This window comes from Phodopus roborovskii, unplaced genomic scaffold (assembly GCF_943737965.1).
Source record: "Phodopus roborovskii unplaced genomic scaffold, PHOROB, whole genome shotgun sequence".
Taxonomy (NCBI): Eukaryota; Metazoa; Chordata; class Mammalia; order Rodentia; family Cricetidae; genus Phodopus; species Phodopus roborovskii.
In genome coordinates, this window is record NW_026126433.1 from 40,639,418 (window position 1) to 40,659,604 (window position 20,187).

The 20,187-nt window shown below is 41.0% G+C and overlaps 1 protein-coding gene across 1 annotated transcript; it reads right to left on the reverse strand.

Annotated features, from left to right (window-relative positions):
• Positions 1 to 1,305: 1,305 nt before the first annotated feature.
• Hsd17b7 (hydroxysteroid 17-beta dehydrogenase 7) lies at positions 1,306 to 18,074 on the reverse strand. The gene is made up of 9 exons (XM_051186208.1): positions 18,030 to 18,074; positions 16,062 to 16,265; positions 14,614 to 14,706; positions 13,294 to 13,408; positions 10,681 to 10,875; positions 8,176 to 8,280; positions 7,896 to 7,952; positions 4,450 to 4,548; positions 1,306 to 1,833 (listed from the first exon to the last, which is right to left on the reverse strand). Exons 1-9 carry the CDS (start codon positions 18,062 to 18,064, stop codon positions 1,732 to 1,734), a joined length of 1,005 nt encoding a protein of 334 aa, XP_051042165.1. The 5' UTR covers positions 18,065 to 18,074; the 3' UTR covers positions 1,306 to 1,731.
• Positions 18,075 to 20,187: the final 2,113 nt, after the last annotated feature.

The following is a 20,187-nucleotide window of genomic DNA, read 5'->3' on the forward strand; positions in this document are numbered from 1 at the left end:
TGGAAAGATATCAGTATCAAGAATAAAAGAGAGAGGATTACTAATGCAGCCAGTAAGAAGAAATTCTATGAATACCTTAATGTTCATAAGTTGGCAACACTGGAAGAGGACATGTTTTTCCAAACTCACAAATAATCAAAACCCAAGCTATTCTTCTCTCTCAAGGACAGTTTCGACTATGACTACCCAGCCCGAGGGCCCATAATCTTCCCCTTTCCATCCTGCAGTGCTCCACACTGTCTCCTGGAAATGCTGTGAGGAATAGATGGGCGGTGGCTAGATGGTACCGTGTGTGCAGTGTCTGGACCCTGGCACTCTTCCTTACTGATCTCTATAAAATGATGGTGTTCATAGTACACACAGATCGTCAGTCCCCTCCTCACTGCAAACCCATGAGCAATAGAGCAAAGAGGGTTCACTTTACACAATAAATGTGAGCTCACCATGGAGAAGGAGCCTTTTCCAAATGGGAGTTCTGAATGGATGAAGAACGAACAAAGAACAACCCCATGCTAAGCTCCACCCTCCTTTCGAAAAGATGCGGGGAGGGCATGCACCCATTTTCATCTGTATCTTTACAAGAAGATCTTGGTCAACAAAATTAGAAAAGCTCTAATCAGAAAAATTTCATAGCACAAGCTGTAGGGAAATCATATTTATGTATTTTTCTTAACTTCTATTAAAAAATTTACTGACTTTATTATATCCCAAGTGATTAGGATGGCTTTATTTATGATAAAAAATATCTAGCCACCTTTAGCATTCTGATTCATACCAAAGGATGCTCAGGTGTGGCTCTTTTAGTTTTATAGAGAAAAAGTTTGAAAAATTTATCATATAAACTGATGCCTCAAACATAACTATTTCCTTCTGCTTCCATTGTGCACCAGATGCCAGACATGCAGACATGGCCTAGTAGCAGCTTCTTAGGTTTTTGAGTTTGTTTTGGGGTTTGTTTTTTTTGTTTTTGTTGTGGTTTTTTTTTTTTTTGTTTTGTTTTGTTTTGCTTTTTCACAATTTATTGAAACATCAATAAATAACTTTTGCTATAGTTTTAATTCTAGTAAAATATAATCATGAAGATAAACTGTTGTTACGAATACATCTGCAGATGTTGACTAAAGACCAGGCTCATTGTTGGCTCTGCTACCTGATAAAAACAAAATGCTTTTAAAGAGAATAAATAATGTACATAGCCCAAACACATTCACACTTTGCTCCTGAGATTGGCTGTGTGGGCAGTCACGTGGGGACCACTGGGATGGACGATCGTTAAGATTATCCAGAGAAGCATATGAAGAAGACCACAGAGAGTAGGAAAATGATCATAGAGAAAAAAAGCTAGCACTACTACTCAGTAGCATTGCCCCTCCTTGCTGGAACTAAAAGGAGGTTCAGGCTGTACCTGTGACCCGGTCATTCAAGTCTCATCTACTGGGCTCCAGGTGGCAGAATGCTGTATGCAGATACTCTGCAGGAAGCCTATAGCAATCTGAAAGGACACTACTGGAGGGTATTTACTTGGTACCTCTATGTTGCCAATCCTTTCTCACACATGTGTACATGTCTACACATGTGCACACACACAGAGTCTTGGAGATAGTTCTGAAAGGTAGGAGCAGAGATTATCCTGGTTTATGGTTTACTACAGATGTGCATCATCCAGCATGATGGACAGCCACGTATTCTGGAATGTCCAGCAGGTACTGGATGCTATGGAGACTGTCACCGTCAGCTCGGGAGATCTGACTTTCCAATGGTGACCCTGACACGCTTTTCCAGGTCCAGTAAGGTTTGATAAAATTTCTCAGCGGTGTCTTCATCTATGTCCATCTGGAAAATAAACACAAATAGAGATGACTGCAAAAGAAAAACAAAGCAAACTGCACGAGAGTAAAGAGAGGGGGTTCATGTGTGTAAGAGAACTGGAAGCTAGGAAGGGCAGAGGGGGCCATTCAATGACTGCTGGGAAATACTGAGGACATTAATATTCACATAAACTCGGCACTCACCAAACCTCCCGCTGCTTGCAAAGATATGAAATGCGAGTGTTTTTTCCTACTCTGTCTCCTAGTACCCAACCAACTGCTAAAGGAAAAGAGGGAGAAAGGAGATCTAGAGTCTGATTTCCTATCAATGTTCATCCCCTTCCAAAGGGCTTCTGTGGCAAGAAATGAGAGATTCTGTCTTAAGTCACTACTGTTTTGCATTCTTGTTCTTCCTGTAGAAAAATCTTACTTTAACTGATGATAAGAATCATCTCTAAGCTCCTACAACCAGGCTCTCTTTTTTGCAAGTCAGCAAAATAGGGTCTTCTTAAAACTACGGATTAAGGAAACATATTAACATTTTGGACATAACAATTATTCTCACTTAATCCTGCTCTTCATTTTGAAATTGGAAATGTTACAGATCACTCTTGTCCAATGTCACCTATGTGCATCCTTACTACACTCATCCACACTCCACCTCCACTCCTCTCTCTTCCTGCTTTTACATCGTTTTGTCTTTGTGTTGTGACATGTTGGGTTTAACCTGGGTGGTCCACATGTACATGGGTGAAGCCGTCCACAGCAGCAATGAGCACTCAGCAACGGCCACACAACTGAAGACAATGACTCCCCTCCACCAAGGTCTATCACTGGTTCCCCTGTCCTTTAACAGAGGGAAAGCAGATTTCCCCCAAATGAATCAGAGGCTAACATATTTTCTTCAATGCATTCATAGAAAATTATGTGAAATATCTGGGTTTGTAAAATTAAACATTTTCTCCCCTTAATAAGTAAATCACTCCCCATAGGGTTATATAGCAAATTTAAATGATTTAAATAAAGTCTTAAAGTGAGCTTATAAATTGAAACAGTGGCCATTAAGGATTATGAGTTAAGTCAAACTTGAGTTTAAAACAAACAAACAAAACTCAAAGCATGGGGCATGGTGGTGATTATCTTCAATCCAGAACTCAGAAGGCAGAGACAGACACATCCCTGCAGCCAGCCACTGCAGGCCTAAAGGGTTAAATAACCAGTTAGTGCTGGCAAATTTTATGTCATCTTGACACAAGCTACAATCATTTTTGAAGCAGGAACCTCAACTGGGGAAAATGATCCCACAAAAAATGGCCTGTGAGCAATCCTGTGATTGATGGACCATGTGGGAGAAACCCGCTCACAGTGGGCAATGCCATCCCTGAGATCAAAGTCCTGGGTGCTATCTTCAGAAAGCAAAGTGAGCAAGCCATTGGGAGCAAGCCAATAAGCAGCACTCCTCCATGGCCTCTGCTTCAGTGCCTGACTCCAGGTTCCTGCTCTCAAATGATGGACTATGACGTGGAAGTGTGAGATGCCTAAATAAGCCCTTTCCTCCTTAAGTGGCTTTTGTCATAGTGTTTCATCACAAAACAGAAATCCTAACTAAGACAGAGTTCCAGACAGCCAGAGTTACATGGTGAAACCCTGTCTTAAAACAAAACAACAACAAATAAACAATCCATGCAGTAAAGAACAATTTGTAGATACCAAGATCAATGATCAGCCATGTCACCTCTACACCACTTAACTATTTCAACATCTCAAAGCCATTCCCGGGAACCCAGCAAGGGAAAGACAACATGAAAGGTCACTCAACTCGTGTTTCCAAAAAATATGAAAGGCTGGCTTTTACTAGCAGGAGACATGGGTAGCAACACAGAAGATTGGCTGTCACTAAACTCATGCTGCTGCCAAACTGACAGAGGTCATTTAACTGCCTCCATCCAATTGTACTTTATACCAATGCATCCTCAGTAAAGCTGAACAGAGGAAAACAGGAGACTACAATACGCCTTGCCTGTGACAAAGCTACAGCATGTGCTTGTAGTCCCAAGGAAATGTTCTCACTCTCCCCCCACGTAAATATATATGATTTCTTTTACGATTAGACTCGACAAGAGAAAATACTTATTTGATTTTCCCTATTCTACCCCCTACTTCTTCAAAACAGGGGGTTAGAAGGTGATAATAATCTCAAACAGAGTGCATATTGCAAGAGATGTTAAAGTCACACAGAAAGATGCTCTATGTTGCATACAACTCATGATGTGTTTATTATGTCTCCACGTGAGGTAAGGACACAGGTACGCCCTCTCGCAGAGCTTATACACCGACGGGGGCAGCTGAGAGTGAGGGCTACAGAGAATAGGTCTGAGAAATCCCACAATAGAGCATAGGGCCCGATCCGAAGAGGCACAGAGGATTGAGCAGACATCAACAGGAATACACATAAGAGATGCTTAACAGGAAGATGCCGCCCAAATCTCTGAGACTTGAGGAAGCGGAAAACAATGACACGAGCCATGACAATGCCAGTGAAGACTTGGGCACACACAAGCTGTGTGCTGATTTGTCAGCATCATGGGCCCAGTGCGTCAGACTGGCAGCATCTTCCACGTGACAATACAAACAGACTTACCTTTTGGTCCTTGACATAATTCGTCCCAAAGCCTGTGGTGGAGCTCAGGTATTTGGTCAGAGGATTGAGAGACTCGGGTTTCTGGCGGAAAAGCCACACCTGGAAAGGAAAAGCATGTCAGTGACATTGTTCCTGCCCCAAGCAAGTGGCATTTGCCATCAGTGCTTTACAGGGCAATCTGTGAAATTGCAAGATTCCTCTCAAAAAGCTAATCTAAATGTGTTTGGAAACTGCCATCATATTTTGAAGGGAGAATTTAAGGCAGCCTGCTTCACAGTAGACTTTGAGAGCTAATCTAAATAAAAACAAAACAAAAGAAATCCACAAAACAATCCTCATTCACCCATCTTCTCCTTAATTCCCATGTAAATTCATGTCTCTCACACTGGTGTATTTAGTATCATTGTTAGCACACACAGCACAGCACAGGTTGCTGGGATATTTTACTGAGCATGTGAGATGCACATGTCCAGTCGATGAGCATAGCACAGAAAGGAAGTCTTTTTCCTTTTCCTATTTCACAGCCACTTAGCTAACATCTCTGGGAGTAACCCTCTCTCCTAGTATGTGTGGTCATGCCAAGAAATATCTCTCTTCATTTAGAAACACATATCCTTCTCTCTTAAATGGAAACATAACACACAGACATTTTCCCTTGAACGTCATACCTGCAAATTTTCAAATCTGTATATACAAAACTCTTCCATTTGCTTTTGGAATTACAGGACTCTATCTTGGGCATGAGCTGTAATGTCTATGTTTGGCTTTTAATTAAAAGACATGTGCAGTAGACTGCAGTCTTTATTATTACAATCTAAACTATGATGGATGATGAGTACATCTATAAAAGCAACGCCAAAACTGAAAGTTCTGGGTGAAGGGTATGTGCCTTTGATACTTGACTAATCCTGAATACTCCGCAGAAGCTCTGGGATGCAGGCGTGTTCTCATTTCCTATCAGCCACCATAGCCCCAGGTCAAATGTCCTAAGCTTTGTTAATCTGAGCTGAGCTCTGAATTACAGATCTACTTTGTGCTTCAATCAGCATCAGTGTGATGAAGCATCTTTTCACATGACTGAAATGTTCACAATTGTTGTGTCTGTCTTTCATCTGTCTTCCCTTTGCTAGGATTCTTGATTTACTAAGAAAATACCCACCTTCATCTAAGACAGATGTTTGTATTCCACCTTGTACTTTATTTGGGATTAATTTTCACTCTTCGAGAATTTCCACATTTGGATAAGCCTTCACATTCTGAAACTTCACACAAATCCCCTGTATTTTCTTCCAAATATTTGTATATATTGTAATTTTGACATGTAAACCTCTTCAACTATCTAGAACATTATTTTGGGGAAGGCGGGAAATATAATATCATAAACTCCTCTTTGGCTACAACCTTGCTAAAAATGCCCATCTTTCCCTCTAACTCTGATCATTATTATATACTAAATCTCTGTATGTTTATGGGCCAATTTCTAAGCTTTCTACTCATCAGACTGTATTTGTTGTTAACATCTTTTTTAAAAATATGAACTGCTGGGATATAATGAGTCCTCTGCAATGCCCCTACTCCCTCTGATTCTTGCTTTACAAATAATAAAAGCCCAGATGCATGCAAAACATGCTCAAGGGTTCTAAGCCAGGAACTGGAGAAATTGGATTTGAATAGTAACTGTAATTGTGGCATCCTCATGTTTGGCCTATGCCTTAGCTCAAGCTCAAACTCCCCCCCATCCCTCCCACCTCCAAGCATGCAAAACTTAGAGATTGAAAGAGATCCTAAATGCTCACATAATGTGCTACCATCACTCACCCCACCAGCATCTCCATACATCAGTAGGTTACATTTAGGATTATGCCCTTCTCTTCATGTACATTCTACAAAATTATAGTAGGTTCACCATGGATTTTGTTTTAACATTAATTTTTATTCTATGGGTGTTTCTCCTGAATATATGTATATGCCTAAAAAGGCATTAGAATCCTTAGAAATAGGACTACAGACAGTTGTGAGTTGTCATATGGATGCTAGGAACTGAACCATAGTCCTCAATAAGGGCAGCAAGTACTATTAACCACTGAGCTATTTTTCCAGCCCTTCACAATGATTTACAAACTGTGATACTAGGATCACGGTGCTCATCCTATCCAAGCACCTGGTACCTCAGAGCCTACATCTAGTTCCAGCCGCTATGGGTCCCAACATTCCCCACCCAATGACAAGATGTCCTGTTTTCTTGCCTATTTTATAGATTCATTACTTTTTTAAACACAACTCTAAGCTACTTAGCAACAGAGGATTTTTCCCTTCTAAACATATCCCACACCACTGATGTGCAACATATATGTGATCCTCTGGACAAGACTTTCCATACCACAGATGCACAGAATGAGAAATCCCTAAAGGACTACACATTAATACTTCTTATATCTTGGCAACTACACCAATACAGTCTAAAAGCACTTGTTTTCACAATCAATTTATGTCTAGACAAAAAGGTACTTGATTTTTTAATGCTTAGCATTCACTCCCTTCATGTTTCCCCAAACTCAATTTGATCAAAATATAAGAAGCATCAAGCCTGGTCACCACAGTACTAGCCCTCCAGTTTCTATGCTAAAAGTCCTGAAACACACACAGCCCACCTGGTAGGCATCATTCCAGGAAAGCCTATCTTCCTAATATGCTCGATCCTCTTGTACCTTGATCCTTGATTCCCCCAGTATCGAGAGAGGAAGAAGAATCTTTACATTTTGCTTTAGATTTATTTTTTTGTGTATGAGTGTTTTGCTTGCATGTGTATCTGCACCATGGGCATACCAGGTGCCTGTGGAGGTCAGAAAAGAGTGTTGGACCTCCTCAAACTGGAGTCGTAGACAATTATGAACTGCACATGGGTAGTGAGGGGAAAACCGGGTCATCTACAAAAACAAGAGTTCTTAACCACGGAGCCACCTCTCTGGGGGTTCTTAACTGCCTCTCCTGCAGCTGCTGGTGCATCTTGCTTCCATAGAAGTATGTTTTCGATAGTCATGGTATCCAACATCACAGCAGATGCTAAATGTCAAACTTCTGATATCTCTTATGTGTAACATAATAGTCCCAAATGGAGCTTGCTTGTCCACAGAGCTTAGTCCCGTATAACAGTGGTTCTCAACCTTCCTAATGTTACTCCTTTAATACAGTTCCTCATACTGTGGTGACCCCCCAACCATAAAATTATTTCGCTGCTATTTCAAAACTGTAATTCTGCTACTGTTATGAGTCACAGTGTAAGCATCTGACATGCAGGGTATCTGATATGTGACCCCTGTGAAAGAGTCAATAGATCGCAAAGGCATTGGGTACAGCCGTATTTACCCTGACACTGCTCACTGCCATCAGTGGACTGACAGCTCCCACCACAAAGTACTTTACAGGCTGTGAAACCAGTAACGTACCAGCGCTTCTGCTCCATTATACGGCGTCAAGGTGAAAGCGTTTGCAAAGAAGCGAAGCTGACAAAAAGAAAGCAGTAGGTATTATGTGGCTATTTAGAGCAGTAACAAAAAGAACAATTTTTTTTTTCACTTAGATTTAAGAAAGAAAATTTGCATTTATTATTACAGCAACTCAAAAATGTCAAGTCAAATGGAAGTCTGTCACTTAGAGTTGCATTCTTAATATTTCGTAACTCTGAATTTAAAAAAAAAAAAAAATAGTTAAGTGTTTACCACTTACCAGCCACATCACTGGCAGGAGTAAGGTCCACACAAAGGGAGGCAGAATTCCATATGTCAAATTGGTCAATACTACCCCTGGGCACATCACACTGGAATACAGACCCTGGGAACACAGAGGAGAGTTGCACTAGGATTTGAACTGGATGCATATTGATTCAGTTCAGGGATGCTCGTTAACAAAAGACAAACATAAAAGCCGGAAAACCCGGGAATGGCAAGTTTGTGCTCTCAGCTGTCCTTAGGAGGACCATTTAAATCTAAAATCACTTACTAGGATCAGCAGGCAAAAGTTAGCAAAATGAAGTCTATTTTCAAAAAAGTTATAGTTTAAAGAAAGCCACCTGTGATGATGGTTTAATTAAAGATTAATTCATCAATTCCAATAAGTATATAATAGGCTTACTGAGGTTAATTTTTACCTTCAATTAGTTTCTGATTGATTACATACAGTGGCTAAATTTAAAATATATGCTGTTTCCATGTAGCAGAGGTTCTCAGCCTATTGATTGCACCCCCTATGGCAAACCTCTAACTCCAAAAATATTTATAATATGATTACTAACAGTAAAAAAAAATTAGTGTTATGAAGTAGCAATAAAAATAATTTTATGGTTGGGGGTCACCACAACACAAGGAACTGTATTACAGGGGTAAGAGCATTAAGAAGGTAGGAACACAGCTGAATTGGATGCTCTTAGCATCAGGAGGAACAAAAACCTTCAACTCAAGATCTCCAGTTAAGTCCTTAGAGAAGGACTAATCACTGGGTAAGGATCTATCATATATGTACATACGGCTCTATAAAGGAAGCCTCGATACAATGATTGTGGTAGTTTAAGAATTACCCTGTGCCAACCATAGTAAGCCCTAGAGCTCTGGAATTAATTTTACTACATTTTATATTCTTGTTAAAGTGACTATTTTAACTCATTCTTGTTACTTTTAATCTCTTGCACTCTCTCTCTCTCTCTCTCTCTCTCTCTCTCTCTCTCTCTCTCTCTCTCTCTTTCTCTTTAAATAAAAAGTAGGACATGGCCACACAATCCTAGCCCTTGGAAAGAGGCAGAATTTTGAATTTGGGGCTCACTTAAACTAGAAACCAGTCCAAGGCCAATCAAATTTACATAGTGATAACCTGTCTCAAAACACAGGCTCTGGGGTTGTAACTCAGTTGACAGAGTGCTTGCCTAACATGTATAAAATCAGGTGTGGTTGTGTGGCATCATCAGCTATATGCCAAGTTTGAGGCCAGCCTGGGATACAAAAGATGCTGGAGAGACAGAAAGATGCAGAGAGAAGACAGAAACCCATCACTGGAGAACTGAGGTCACTGCTCAGGTGGTATGGCACCAAGTGCAAAGCTCCAGGTTTGATTTCCAGCACCAAAAACAAGCAAACAAACAAACAAAAAAAAACTAAACAACAACAACAAAAACTAAAACAATGAGTAATTTGTTGAAAAAGTAAACCAAAAATGTGAAAAATATCATTAGAAAGGCTTCAAATGGAAGCCCCCAGTGTAATTCCTTCTAAGCTTTCTCTTTCTTAGGAATGCCAAGAAAGAAAAACCATGGGCTGAAAACAGATTCCAACCGACTTTAAGTCAGAGCTGCATCAGCTTAATCACTCACTCTCCTTTAAAAAAAAAAAAAATTAGATCCCACACCTTACTTGACAACTAAAATGTAAATAAAATCCCAGAGCTTTTTATGAAGCATGGAATAAATCCAACTTGACCCTGCCTTCTAAAAAGCGAGTATGGACAGGGCTTGGAAGCAGCTACAACAGGTTTTAAAGATCTCAAAAATGTTAGAAGGAAACACATGATAGGACCAACACACTGACTCCAAGCTGTAATGACAACCAGAAAATGCCTGTGGGAAAGACAAGAATTCCTGTTAAGATTTTGGACCTGGGCAACGAATTAATACACAGCAGCTGTGATTCCGGATGATTGTGGTCAGTAGGAGCCAGAATGACCAATAAGGGTTTATTTCCCCCTATATATAATCTGTAACCTCAAAAAAAAAAAAAAAAAAACAGAGCTACGAAGTCATATCACCACCTTCCAGAAGGTTTACGACATTTGGTTGCCTTTAAGTCATCAGCATGACAGAGGGTAAAGACATGAGGCTTAGAAGGAAAAAAGTCAGCCAGCCTTACACTCCACTGTAAGCTCTGCAATTCACAAGTCATGGGACCTTTAGGTACATGACCCCACTTCTCCAAACTTGAGTGTTCTCATTTGAAAACTGGAATAGTGAAAGCCACCCAACTGCAGTGGGGGAAGACACCAGATGATATCACAGGAGGAGAGTTCTGTTAGCAGAGGTCCGCACTTCTAAGGAATGCAGAATGGTAAATAAACTGCATATTGCTAAAAGGACAGGAGCTGTTTCTCTCTCCCCCTAGGGCTTTTGTTACAACAGTTGGCAGAAGTCAGCCATGCCCTAGAAATAGTGACTCTGATGGTTAACTTCTGGATCTCTGAGACAGGCCTTGCCTTCTGATTGAAATTCCTGTTCAAAGCCACATTCAGAAGGTCAGTGGCATATTTGGAAGAGCTGTAGGGCTCCTGGCCTTTGGCATGCTGGATGTCCTCAAGACTGAAATTAGATTTCCTTGCATTTCGAGAGGAGGTCCAGATGAGCTGAGAGGGGTTGTCACTGTGGCAGAGGAGAGGTTCCAATTCCCGGATCTGAGTAAAGACGACACAGAACAGAAGATATCACAACCCACTGAAGGATTTATACTAACAATTCAAAACTACTGTGTATGTATGCTTGAATTCAAGAAGTAAAGAGGATATGACAAAAATGAACAGGTTTCTTATTGTCGCAAGAGGGAGAAGATAGAAGGCTTACAGGCAGCAATGAATCAGGGTTAAAGACATCAGTATTTCCTCATGTTGGACTGGCTACATACATGTATGGATATACACACATTTATCTCCTTGCTTCATTAGCAGAGAGGGTCTAAGCTATTCACATCTCAGTAACAACAAGCACCAGCTCTTTGTTTCTGATAACAGTTCATCTTGGCTTACATAATAAAATGAAAGATGAAAAACAAGAAAAAATTGTAGGGATAATCATATAAATACATCTACTCACCATTCTATGCCATATTTAATAAATAGAATATGTTACAGAAATATCTTTTTTGTTTGTCTTGTTTTTGGGTTTATGTTTTGTTTTGTTTTTGAGACAGGGTTTCTCTGTGTAACCCAGGCTGTCATGAAGCTCACTCTGTAGTTCAGGTTGGCCTCAAATTCACAGAGATCTTCCTCCAGAGTTCTGGGTTTAAAGGCATGCACCACTACCACTTGGCTGAGAAGTGTCATTTTTAAATGAAAAACTTTGATATAAAAATATATAACCATGAGTCTACATGAATACAAAATTAATTGAATTTTTTAAAAAATGGAAGAGAAAGTTTCCTGAAAATCCAAACAATTTCTATAGATATTACATCTTTAAGAATTTGAAGTTCAACTCCTTGTATGAGGGTTACACACAGTAACTTTCTTCTGAAAACTACAGTATGGAGAAGGGAGCATGACCTCACAGTGGGGAAGCCTGACAAGCCACCTCAAGCTAGGTGATCAAGATTAACATGAAAAGGTCATAAATTCTATTGTCGGCCATCATTCTAAGCCAGGTTCTCACTATGTACTTCACTATGCTCTACACCCTATATTATGCACTGTGTAGCACAGGCTGGATTTGAACTCCCAATATTCCTGCCTCCATCTCCCAATGCTACAATTATAAGAACGTGCTAAGCATGCCTTGCCTTGGAATATACATTCTTGATATGAGGTGATGAGAAAGGCATTTTATATTTACAGTCTAACCATGAGACAAAAATCAGAGAAATTAACAGAGAAAGTTTGTGAAATGCCTGGGGAACAAGCCCATGAACTGGCAAGGTCATCAAAAACAAGGCAAGTCTGTGAAACTCCCACAACATAGAACCTAAGGAGCCTTGACTATTGAATGCAATGTGGTGCCCTGGATTAAATGCCAGAGCTGATAATGAGACTTTAGAAAAATGCCAACTTAAGTTAGTATAGACTTTACTCAATAACATGTCAGTATGTTATCATTTATTTTGACAAATGTACCATACTGATACAAAATGTCAACAAAAGAAGAAACTGAATATAGGAAGTCCAAGAACTCACCGTACTATCTTTGCAAAAGTTTTACAACTACTGGAAAACATTAGTTCATTAAAGAAAAATCTACCAACAAGGCTTCCAGATGTGCCCCGTGCTGCAATAGACAAGTAAGTGAACACAATCGGAGAAAAACCCATATATGAAACCAAGTCAGCTACTCACTCCTAAATAGTAATACCTCACTGAACTTGGAGCTCACAAAAACAATCCCCACTCTCTATAACAACCATTAGTGTCTGGTCATTATTTTTCATGCTCATCAAACTAGTACTGGATCTGTTTGTTCATTTTACACATGAACCCTGAATTCAAGTTTGTGTTTTATGAACTATGGTGAGATTCCTAAACCTAACTGAAGTAGAAGGCATTGCAATCACAGCTTTAGAATCACTTTATCTGGTAAGTGGTTTCTGAATCCTCTGATGACATATCTGCCTACATAAGGACATACTAGAACACTTGTGACAATTGTCCCATGACCACAGCCCTCATTTGCTTTCCTAACAATTTAACTCTGTAAACAATAGATTCATCAAAAACATAAGAGTATCAGTACCATTATTAAATTACCCTCTATCATTACCACTTAAGGAGAGACCATAGTGAAAAGTCTAATCTGTATGTGTCTAATAACAGTGTGCTCACTATCCCAGCCTATCTGACGTCAAGCCCAGTTTGTAGAACTACTTAGAATAGAACTAGTGTGTTTTTTCTGTTGTTAAGTATGTTGTTTCTAAAGGTGACTGGGTGTCCGGAAATCCACTTCCTCTGGGTAAGCCACATTTTCAGAGGCCAGTGAACAGATTTAAATTCTCCAAGATTGAAAGTTAACCATAAACTAAGGAGCTTCACAGAACAGTCCTGTTTCCATTGCATGCTCTCAGGATCCCAGTAATAAGTATGGAATTAGTATGACCCAAGCCTTTCTTTTACCAGGATAAAGTGGCCAAAGAGATTGGTTTCAAACACCTCCTGGAACCCATCAGCAGTGACCTTGTCATTCTGGGTCAACAGTCCTTCCGCTGTGGAGAACATATGAATCACATTTCTGAAATGGCAGAAGACAGCAGTGTGACTTTTAAAACTACTTTAACTGAAAAGACTAAAGATGTTAGTCACAAACAAGTGTTTGTGTACACACACACACACACACACACACACACACACACACACACACACACACACCTTTTGATTCTATAATGACAAAATGCCAATTTCTTGGACATGTGTGGATAGTAAATTAGTTACTAAATGCTTCTTTGCCTCCAATTACTAAACATGCTTTCCTCTTCCCACTACCCAATCATATTACATGTAAGCTATCAGGCAATCACAGCTATTCCAATGAGAAAAAGTTTTCACCCATACCAAGTGTGTTTAATTACTGAAAAAAAGTTAGTCAGGTTGTCTTTTAACTAGGAAGTCTAAGAGCATCATACAAATTAACAGAGCATCTTGCTATGAGGTCAGCTTAGTAGTGGGATTTGTGCATGTTTCATTTCCATGAAGAAAAGTAAAGAGAAAGTGAATATGTAGCCCCATCAAAAATCTCTACAAATAAATGCATTGGGTTACAAACGACTTATTTCTAAGTCTGGTTTGTAGTTAGATAACTTTGAAAGCCACTAGTCTGGTGCGTATTGAGAATCTCTAAGACACTGGTTCTCTGCATCCCCTGGGCTTACTGGTCAGCATAGCTGACACCAGCTAGGTGCTGAAGGCTCTCTAAGAATGTCACCTTATCCAGAAAAAACGGTTCTGCCAGTAGCACAATTAGCCAGACCAAAAGCTAATGACATGAACCATCTAATGATATGGAATGTTCCAGAGACTTAGAATATTATAAAAACCATGACAGCATGCAGTATTCTCCACAAAGATGAGTACTTGACTTGCCTACTATGGTACCAACTCCTCCTTTCTATATAACTTCATCCTCCACAGCACCCTCTCACTCAACATACATACCAAAGGCAAAAACCATGGCAGCAAAATGAATGCCTTCCTTGCAATCTAGCACAGTAGTTCTCAACCTTCCTAATGCTGCAATCCTTTAATACAGTTCCTCATATTGTGATGATCCCCAAACATAAAATTATTTTGTTGCTACTTCATAAGTGTAATTTTCCTACTGTTATGAATCATAATGTAAATATCTGATATGTGATCCTTCTGAAAGGGTAGTTTGATCACCTCCCCACATAGGTCATGACCCACAGGTTGAGAACCACTGGTCTAGAACATGAAAATTACCTTGAAAAGATGCCAAAGAAAAACGCTTTGATATTTAGCTGTGGATTAGGCATGATCCCAGCATTCAGATATAAGTAATCTAATCTTTGAAACCTGCAAACAAAATACCAAAATGACATTATTAGAAAAGATGTCACAAAACTGCACTCCACCTCTCAAATACAGATGGTCCAAGGACAGAAAACTCCTTTCTGAACCAGACTATGTGATATCAGGATTAAAATAGTTCTTTCTCAACAGTTTCTCTAGCCACAATGAGTATCTTTACTTTGGGTGGTTCCAGTGGGCTTTCAGGTTAAATCACTATAGGAAAATCCAACTGTGGCTCATCAATCAGGCATTGAAGCACCTTCTATTAAAACCATTCTCCCTTCCTCCTCCCTTTACAACGTTATTGAGCTTTTTACCAGTTCACATCTTCCATAGTTAACAAGTTAAATGTACATAATATACATTAGACTTGACGACTTACCAGTGCTGGAATCTGGAAGGCCTGGTATCTACCAAAACAGAAGACCCAAGTGGGAACCACTCAGTGTCCATGGCCATATCATAAACTGATTAATGATCACTCTCATACCCTGAAACTGTAAATGCCCTATGGGGATTAGGTATTCTCAGTGGGCTTACTCCAGAATACATAGCATGGAGAAGCTGCGAAATGGAGACTTGAATGAGCTTTTTCAGTTTTGAAACTTCATAAGCCTTAATGTAAATACATCCTTTTGGAAGAAGGATCAAAGCAAGCAGCACGTGCTCCTATGACACCCCAGGCAACATCCATGCTCAGAGTATCTCCCATAATCCTAGGCACAACACTGTGTCCTCTATGTAGCCCAGGACAGATCCACAGCTAATAAAATATATATGTGCCTGACATTTTGGATTATGCATCAGCATTTCTTGATCATGCTATATAACAACCTTATGATCCAAATTATTAAAATGTTTAAAGCAATGACATTGTTGCCACTATAACCACCATTCATCATGCAAGTGAGGCCACTGGGACCTCAGATTAATTATTCTATTATCTAATTTATAGACTTTAGTTGTAACAACTTATTTTGTGAGGCATGAAGAAGCAATGCTTAGAAAAATGTGGGAATGCAACTCTGGCTTCAATCAAACAATATAATTAGTGTATTCAGAGATAAAAGGATCAACATATCTATCTAGACAAAAGCAACATCAGTATTTCTTCTGAGTTCCAACGGAACAGAATACTGAGGGTGGAAAGACCTGGTGTCAGACACAATGATTCGCTTGTCATCTGGAAAGGGTACTTCTGAGCTTTCTGGGCTCTAAGGTCATTCTGTAGATGCCCTTGGCACAACTCATTTTACAGGACACCCATTACCTTTCCATATTTTCCTGTCCTTTCTCATCTGATTAAATGTTATGCTGCACTACCACACGAGAAAGGAATCTGTCTAAAGGAGACTTACTTTTGCTTGACTTCCTTTGCACCCTGGACCACCGACCGCAGGCTGCTGATATCCATCTGCACAATGATGACTTCAGCAGAGGGGTGAGAGGCCAGCAGGGCATCTCGAACAGCTCCTGCTTTGCTCAGGTTCCTACATGCCAAACACAGGCGAAGCTCCTCATCTTCTGCCAGCAGCCGATTGCAAAGGGCTAGCCCAATGCCACTGAGAAGACAATTCAGGCACAGGGCAGTTCATTGACAGGCCTTAAATTGAGGCATTTCTCTCTTGTTCAGAAACCTGGCTGTGTCAGGTTCTCCAATAAGAAACTCAGGCAGACAGAAAACACCTAAAAATTATGTGAAAGATGGAATCCCGCCCCCCCATAAATCATTTGATTAGGCTCACATCTAGTTACCCCCCCAAAATAGTTCAATGACACAAGAGGTAGGGTTCAGGGTACCTGTTGTGTTGTGATTTAATACATCCCCAGCAATGCTGTCAAGAGGATCATATTATCTGTTTATTATGCCCCCATTGTTTTGTGCTAACTAGGTCCCTCAAAGGCAAGTGGGATATTACACAGGGTAACACATGACTGTTTAACATCAATGAATTTGGTAACATTCTGAGTTTTGTGCCAGACTGAATGCATTATTTCCAGGGAAGAGGGGTGAAAAATATAAACAAGAGAAGCTGCACAGCCTCAACCAGCAGTTGTCCTGTAGCCCTGTTTGCACATTAGAAACTGTCAGTTCTGGGAATGTTTATAAGCACCAAGAATGGAGCTTTGTAAATAGCAAAGGAGAAAGCATAGTAGCAAGGCAGGAGGTTAAATCCCTGTCAAAATCAGCAGGGCAACTGACAACAAGAAAAAGCCCTCCATTCAAGTGGACAGAAAGCAGGAATACAATCAGATGGAGCGGAAGACAGAGGTGCAGGGTGGAGCACAGTAGTTCACTGGGGCTTTAGATACACTAGGTCAGAAAGAGCAATATGAAAGTGCCCAGCAGATGGGGCCAGTTGCTGGTAGCAATGACATCCTGGGTACTAGCAAATTCTCATGCAAAATGCCAGTAAACAGAACCCCAATGAGAGTCTGGAACTCACATAATCTGGTGGACCTGCCAGGAGTATCATCCTTACTTCAAAATAGCAGACCTTTAGTATAAATACACAATTGCACAAAGAAACACAAGATCAGGCCTGACTTCTATATGCACCTTCCACATAGGAACCACCAAAACCAGTTGACCTAAAAGAAAGGGCATGCTAACTAAATGCCCAAGAGCGACCCCTCCTAGCCTGGTTTAGTTAATGTGGACACGGTTAGATCAGTATTAATTCCTCAAAAAATATCAATGTAACCAGCTGGGGTAAAGGTTGGACGGTTTCATCCTCCGTACATTGTTCCTGAACAAATAAGAAATCTAGGAGGCAATAGAGTAGGCCAAGGGTCAACTGAGCAAGCCTGAAAAATCTAGGAACTGGTGACTGCACTAGGACAAGCCTTAACAGGAGGCTGCGATCGTTAGGTGTGTTCCTGGGGAGTGTATGAGAAGTGTGCTGCAGGAATGCAATCTCCCCATTGTCCTAAAGTTCATGGATGCTGACATTTAAACACCGGGGTGTAAGATACACCGTGTGTTTGGGGTGAAAGTGAACTGTGGGCACCTTCAGGAACTACTGGAGACTGGTCGCTGATGGGGATGGTGGAGTCTGAATGGAACCGCCAGGTCCCTTGAGAGCACAGGCTCAGCGTCACTGCCAGGCTGAACAGTAACTGGAGCTCTAGTTTTTCTTTCCACTGTCATGTTTAATTCAAAGCGCCTGGATAGCGAGCACCCAGAGAGACAAGCATGAGCACGCCTCTTTGGAGGCCCAGGGCAAGGTCTCTGTGGAATCCCCACCGATGTGAGTCCAGGGTCACCGACCCGCGTTTCCCCGCACCCCGGAACTCAGCCTCCGAGGTTCCGTAGCAGGCCTCACCTGCTCGCCCCGGTGATCAAAGCCACCTTCCGCATCCTGCACAGCGCACAGCAGAGATAATCAGCACCGCCGACCACAGCAGTTTACAGCCAGGACCACGATCCGCGCCCTGCGCACTCCGGCCAATCAAGCTTCGGCCAGGCCCCGCCTCCCCTTGCGTCATCCGTCCCCGCCTAGGCCAGCCAATTGAAGCCCGGAATCCTCTCTCCTCGCCCGGGCCGGGTGGGGTGAGATAGGCCGAGGGGCGGAGCTGCGTGACACAGAGGTCCTAGCCAATCCAGGTCGTCACCGCCTCCAGTTTGCTGGAGGTGTCACAGCGAGGCGGGGTCTTTGTTCCGGTGAAGCGAGCCAATGGGCAGAACTGGAAGTTTCAGTGGGACACTGGCAAAAGGGTGGGGTGCAGGAACCGAAGTCCAAATTTACTTCTTAGAAAGTGTAGATCCATCTTCCGACCCTTCTTTCAAGCATGATCTTTGAGAAAAGGAACGTGGATTTTTATTGTGCTTTATTTATTTAGAGTCACAGATGAACTAGCGATTTCCAAGCTCTGAATGTGGAATGAAATGAGAGTTGCTCTGTAAAGAAACATGTGCTGCCATGGCCTTCAGTGCCTGTCAGGACTCTCTAAAGGGCCTTTTTTGTCGCTAAACCAACGCAGATGAGAATTTTGGAGGGGGTGTAGTGGAGAGGAAGCTAGATAATGAGGGAGGGAAAGGCAAATACGTTCAAATTACAACCCTCAATTTTTATTAAGTTCAATTCCTATAAAAGCACCTTGAACAACTGTTATAATCCTTATTCTAGCTTTTGCTATTTATAGATGGTTAAAAGTCCTGAGTAACATTGAATAAAAGTACTAATACACATAGTACAACTGAACAAATGTCATGACTCTTTCAAGAAAAACTATGAATTACAGTGATCCTAAATGATTGAGACCATCTTTTCTGGGTTTTGATCTAGATGTTTTGATTAATGGTACCTACTAATGGCTAAAAGTTAAAATGGATTTTTGATCAGTTCTTCAAAGATGCTATCTTAACAGTATTTTCTAAAGGCTTTCAAGTAAAATTCTCCCTAATCTTGAAGTTCTATACCCAAAGGATCATTCTTCTCCTTCTTCTTCTTCTTCTTTTTCTTCTTCTTCTTCTTCTTCTTCTTCTTCTCCTTCTCCTTCTCCTTCTCCTTCTCCTTCTCCTTCTCCTTCTCCTTCTCCTTCTCCTTCTCCTCCTTCTCCTTCTCCTTCCTCTTCTTCTTCTTCCTCTTCTTCCTCTTCCTCTTCCTCTTCCTCTTTTCTTGTTTTGCTTTTTGGAGACAGGGTTACATTGTGTAGTCTTGGTTGTCCTAGAACTAGCACTGTAGACCAGACTGGCCTCAAGATCACAGAGATCTGCACGTCTCTGCCTCTGGAGTGCTGGTAAGGGGTGCACTACTACCCCCTGGCTCCAAGTGATCCTTTTTAAGCCCTGAACATTAGAGGTGTCATGTAAGAGAGTAGAAAGAACTATGTGGCTCTCCCAAAGAAAGCCCATTTCTTTAAAGGAGTCAGAAAGCATAGAGTCTAGGGTCAAGGAGGTATAGCCTAACTATACCCTAAGGTAGCTCTGAAGGTGGCCCAACACCAAACTGTAAGCTTAATAAAAATATTATGAGGTTTACTTTGAGATTTTTAAAAAGTCTCTATTGTGTAGTTCTTAGTGTGTACTTTGTCCATGAAAACACCACAGTGTCAGGTTGGATGAGTCAGCTAGGAATTCAGCCTCACCACACTCTCAGATGAGGTACTATAGGACCAGCTCTGAATTACATGATGCCCAGAAGACTTCAGGAAAAGTCTTTCTTTCTCTCTCACTTCCTTCTTAGCCCAGTGAGGGAATCTGGGTGTTTCCTTTCATTCTACTTAAGTTGCTGCTTCCAAGGCCCTGTGACCTTCAAGAGAGGACACAACCCCAAACAAATTGAAACAGATTTTAATCCATAGCTGAGTGAGTTGTTTTTGTTCTATTTATCACTCTAAACTACTCATCTTGTGTTTATATTGGTCAGGGGCTTCTTCTGTTAGGTAGCAGAACAGTGTGGCACACAGTGAGCCTACCTATGACTGACAAGCCTTGGTATATGAGTCGAATAGTAAGTGTACCTATTCTACCACTATTTA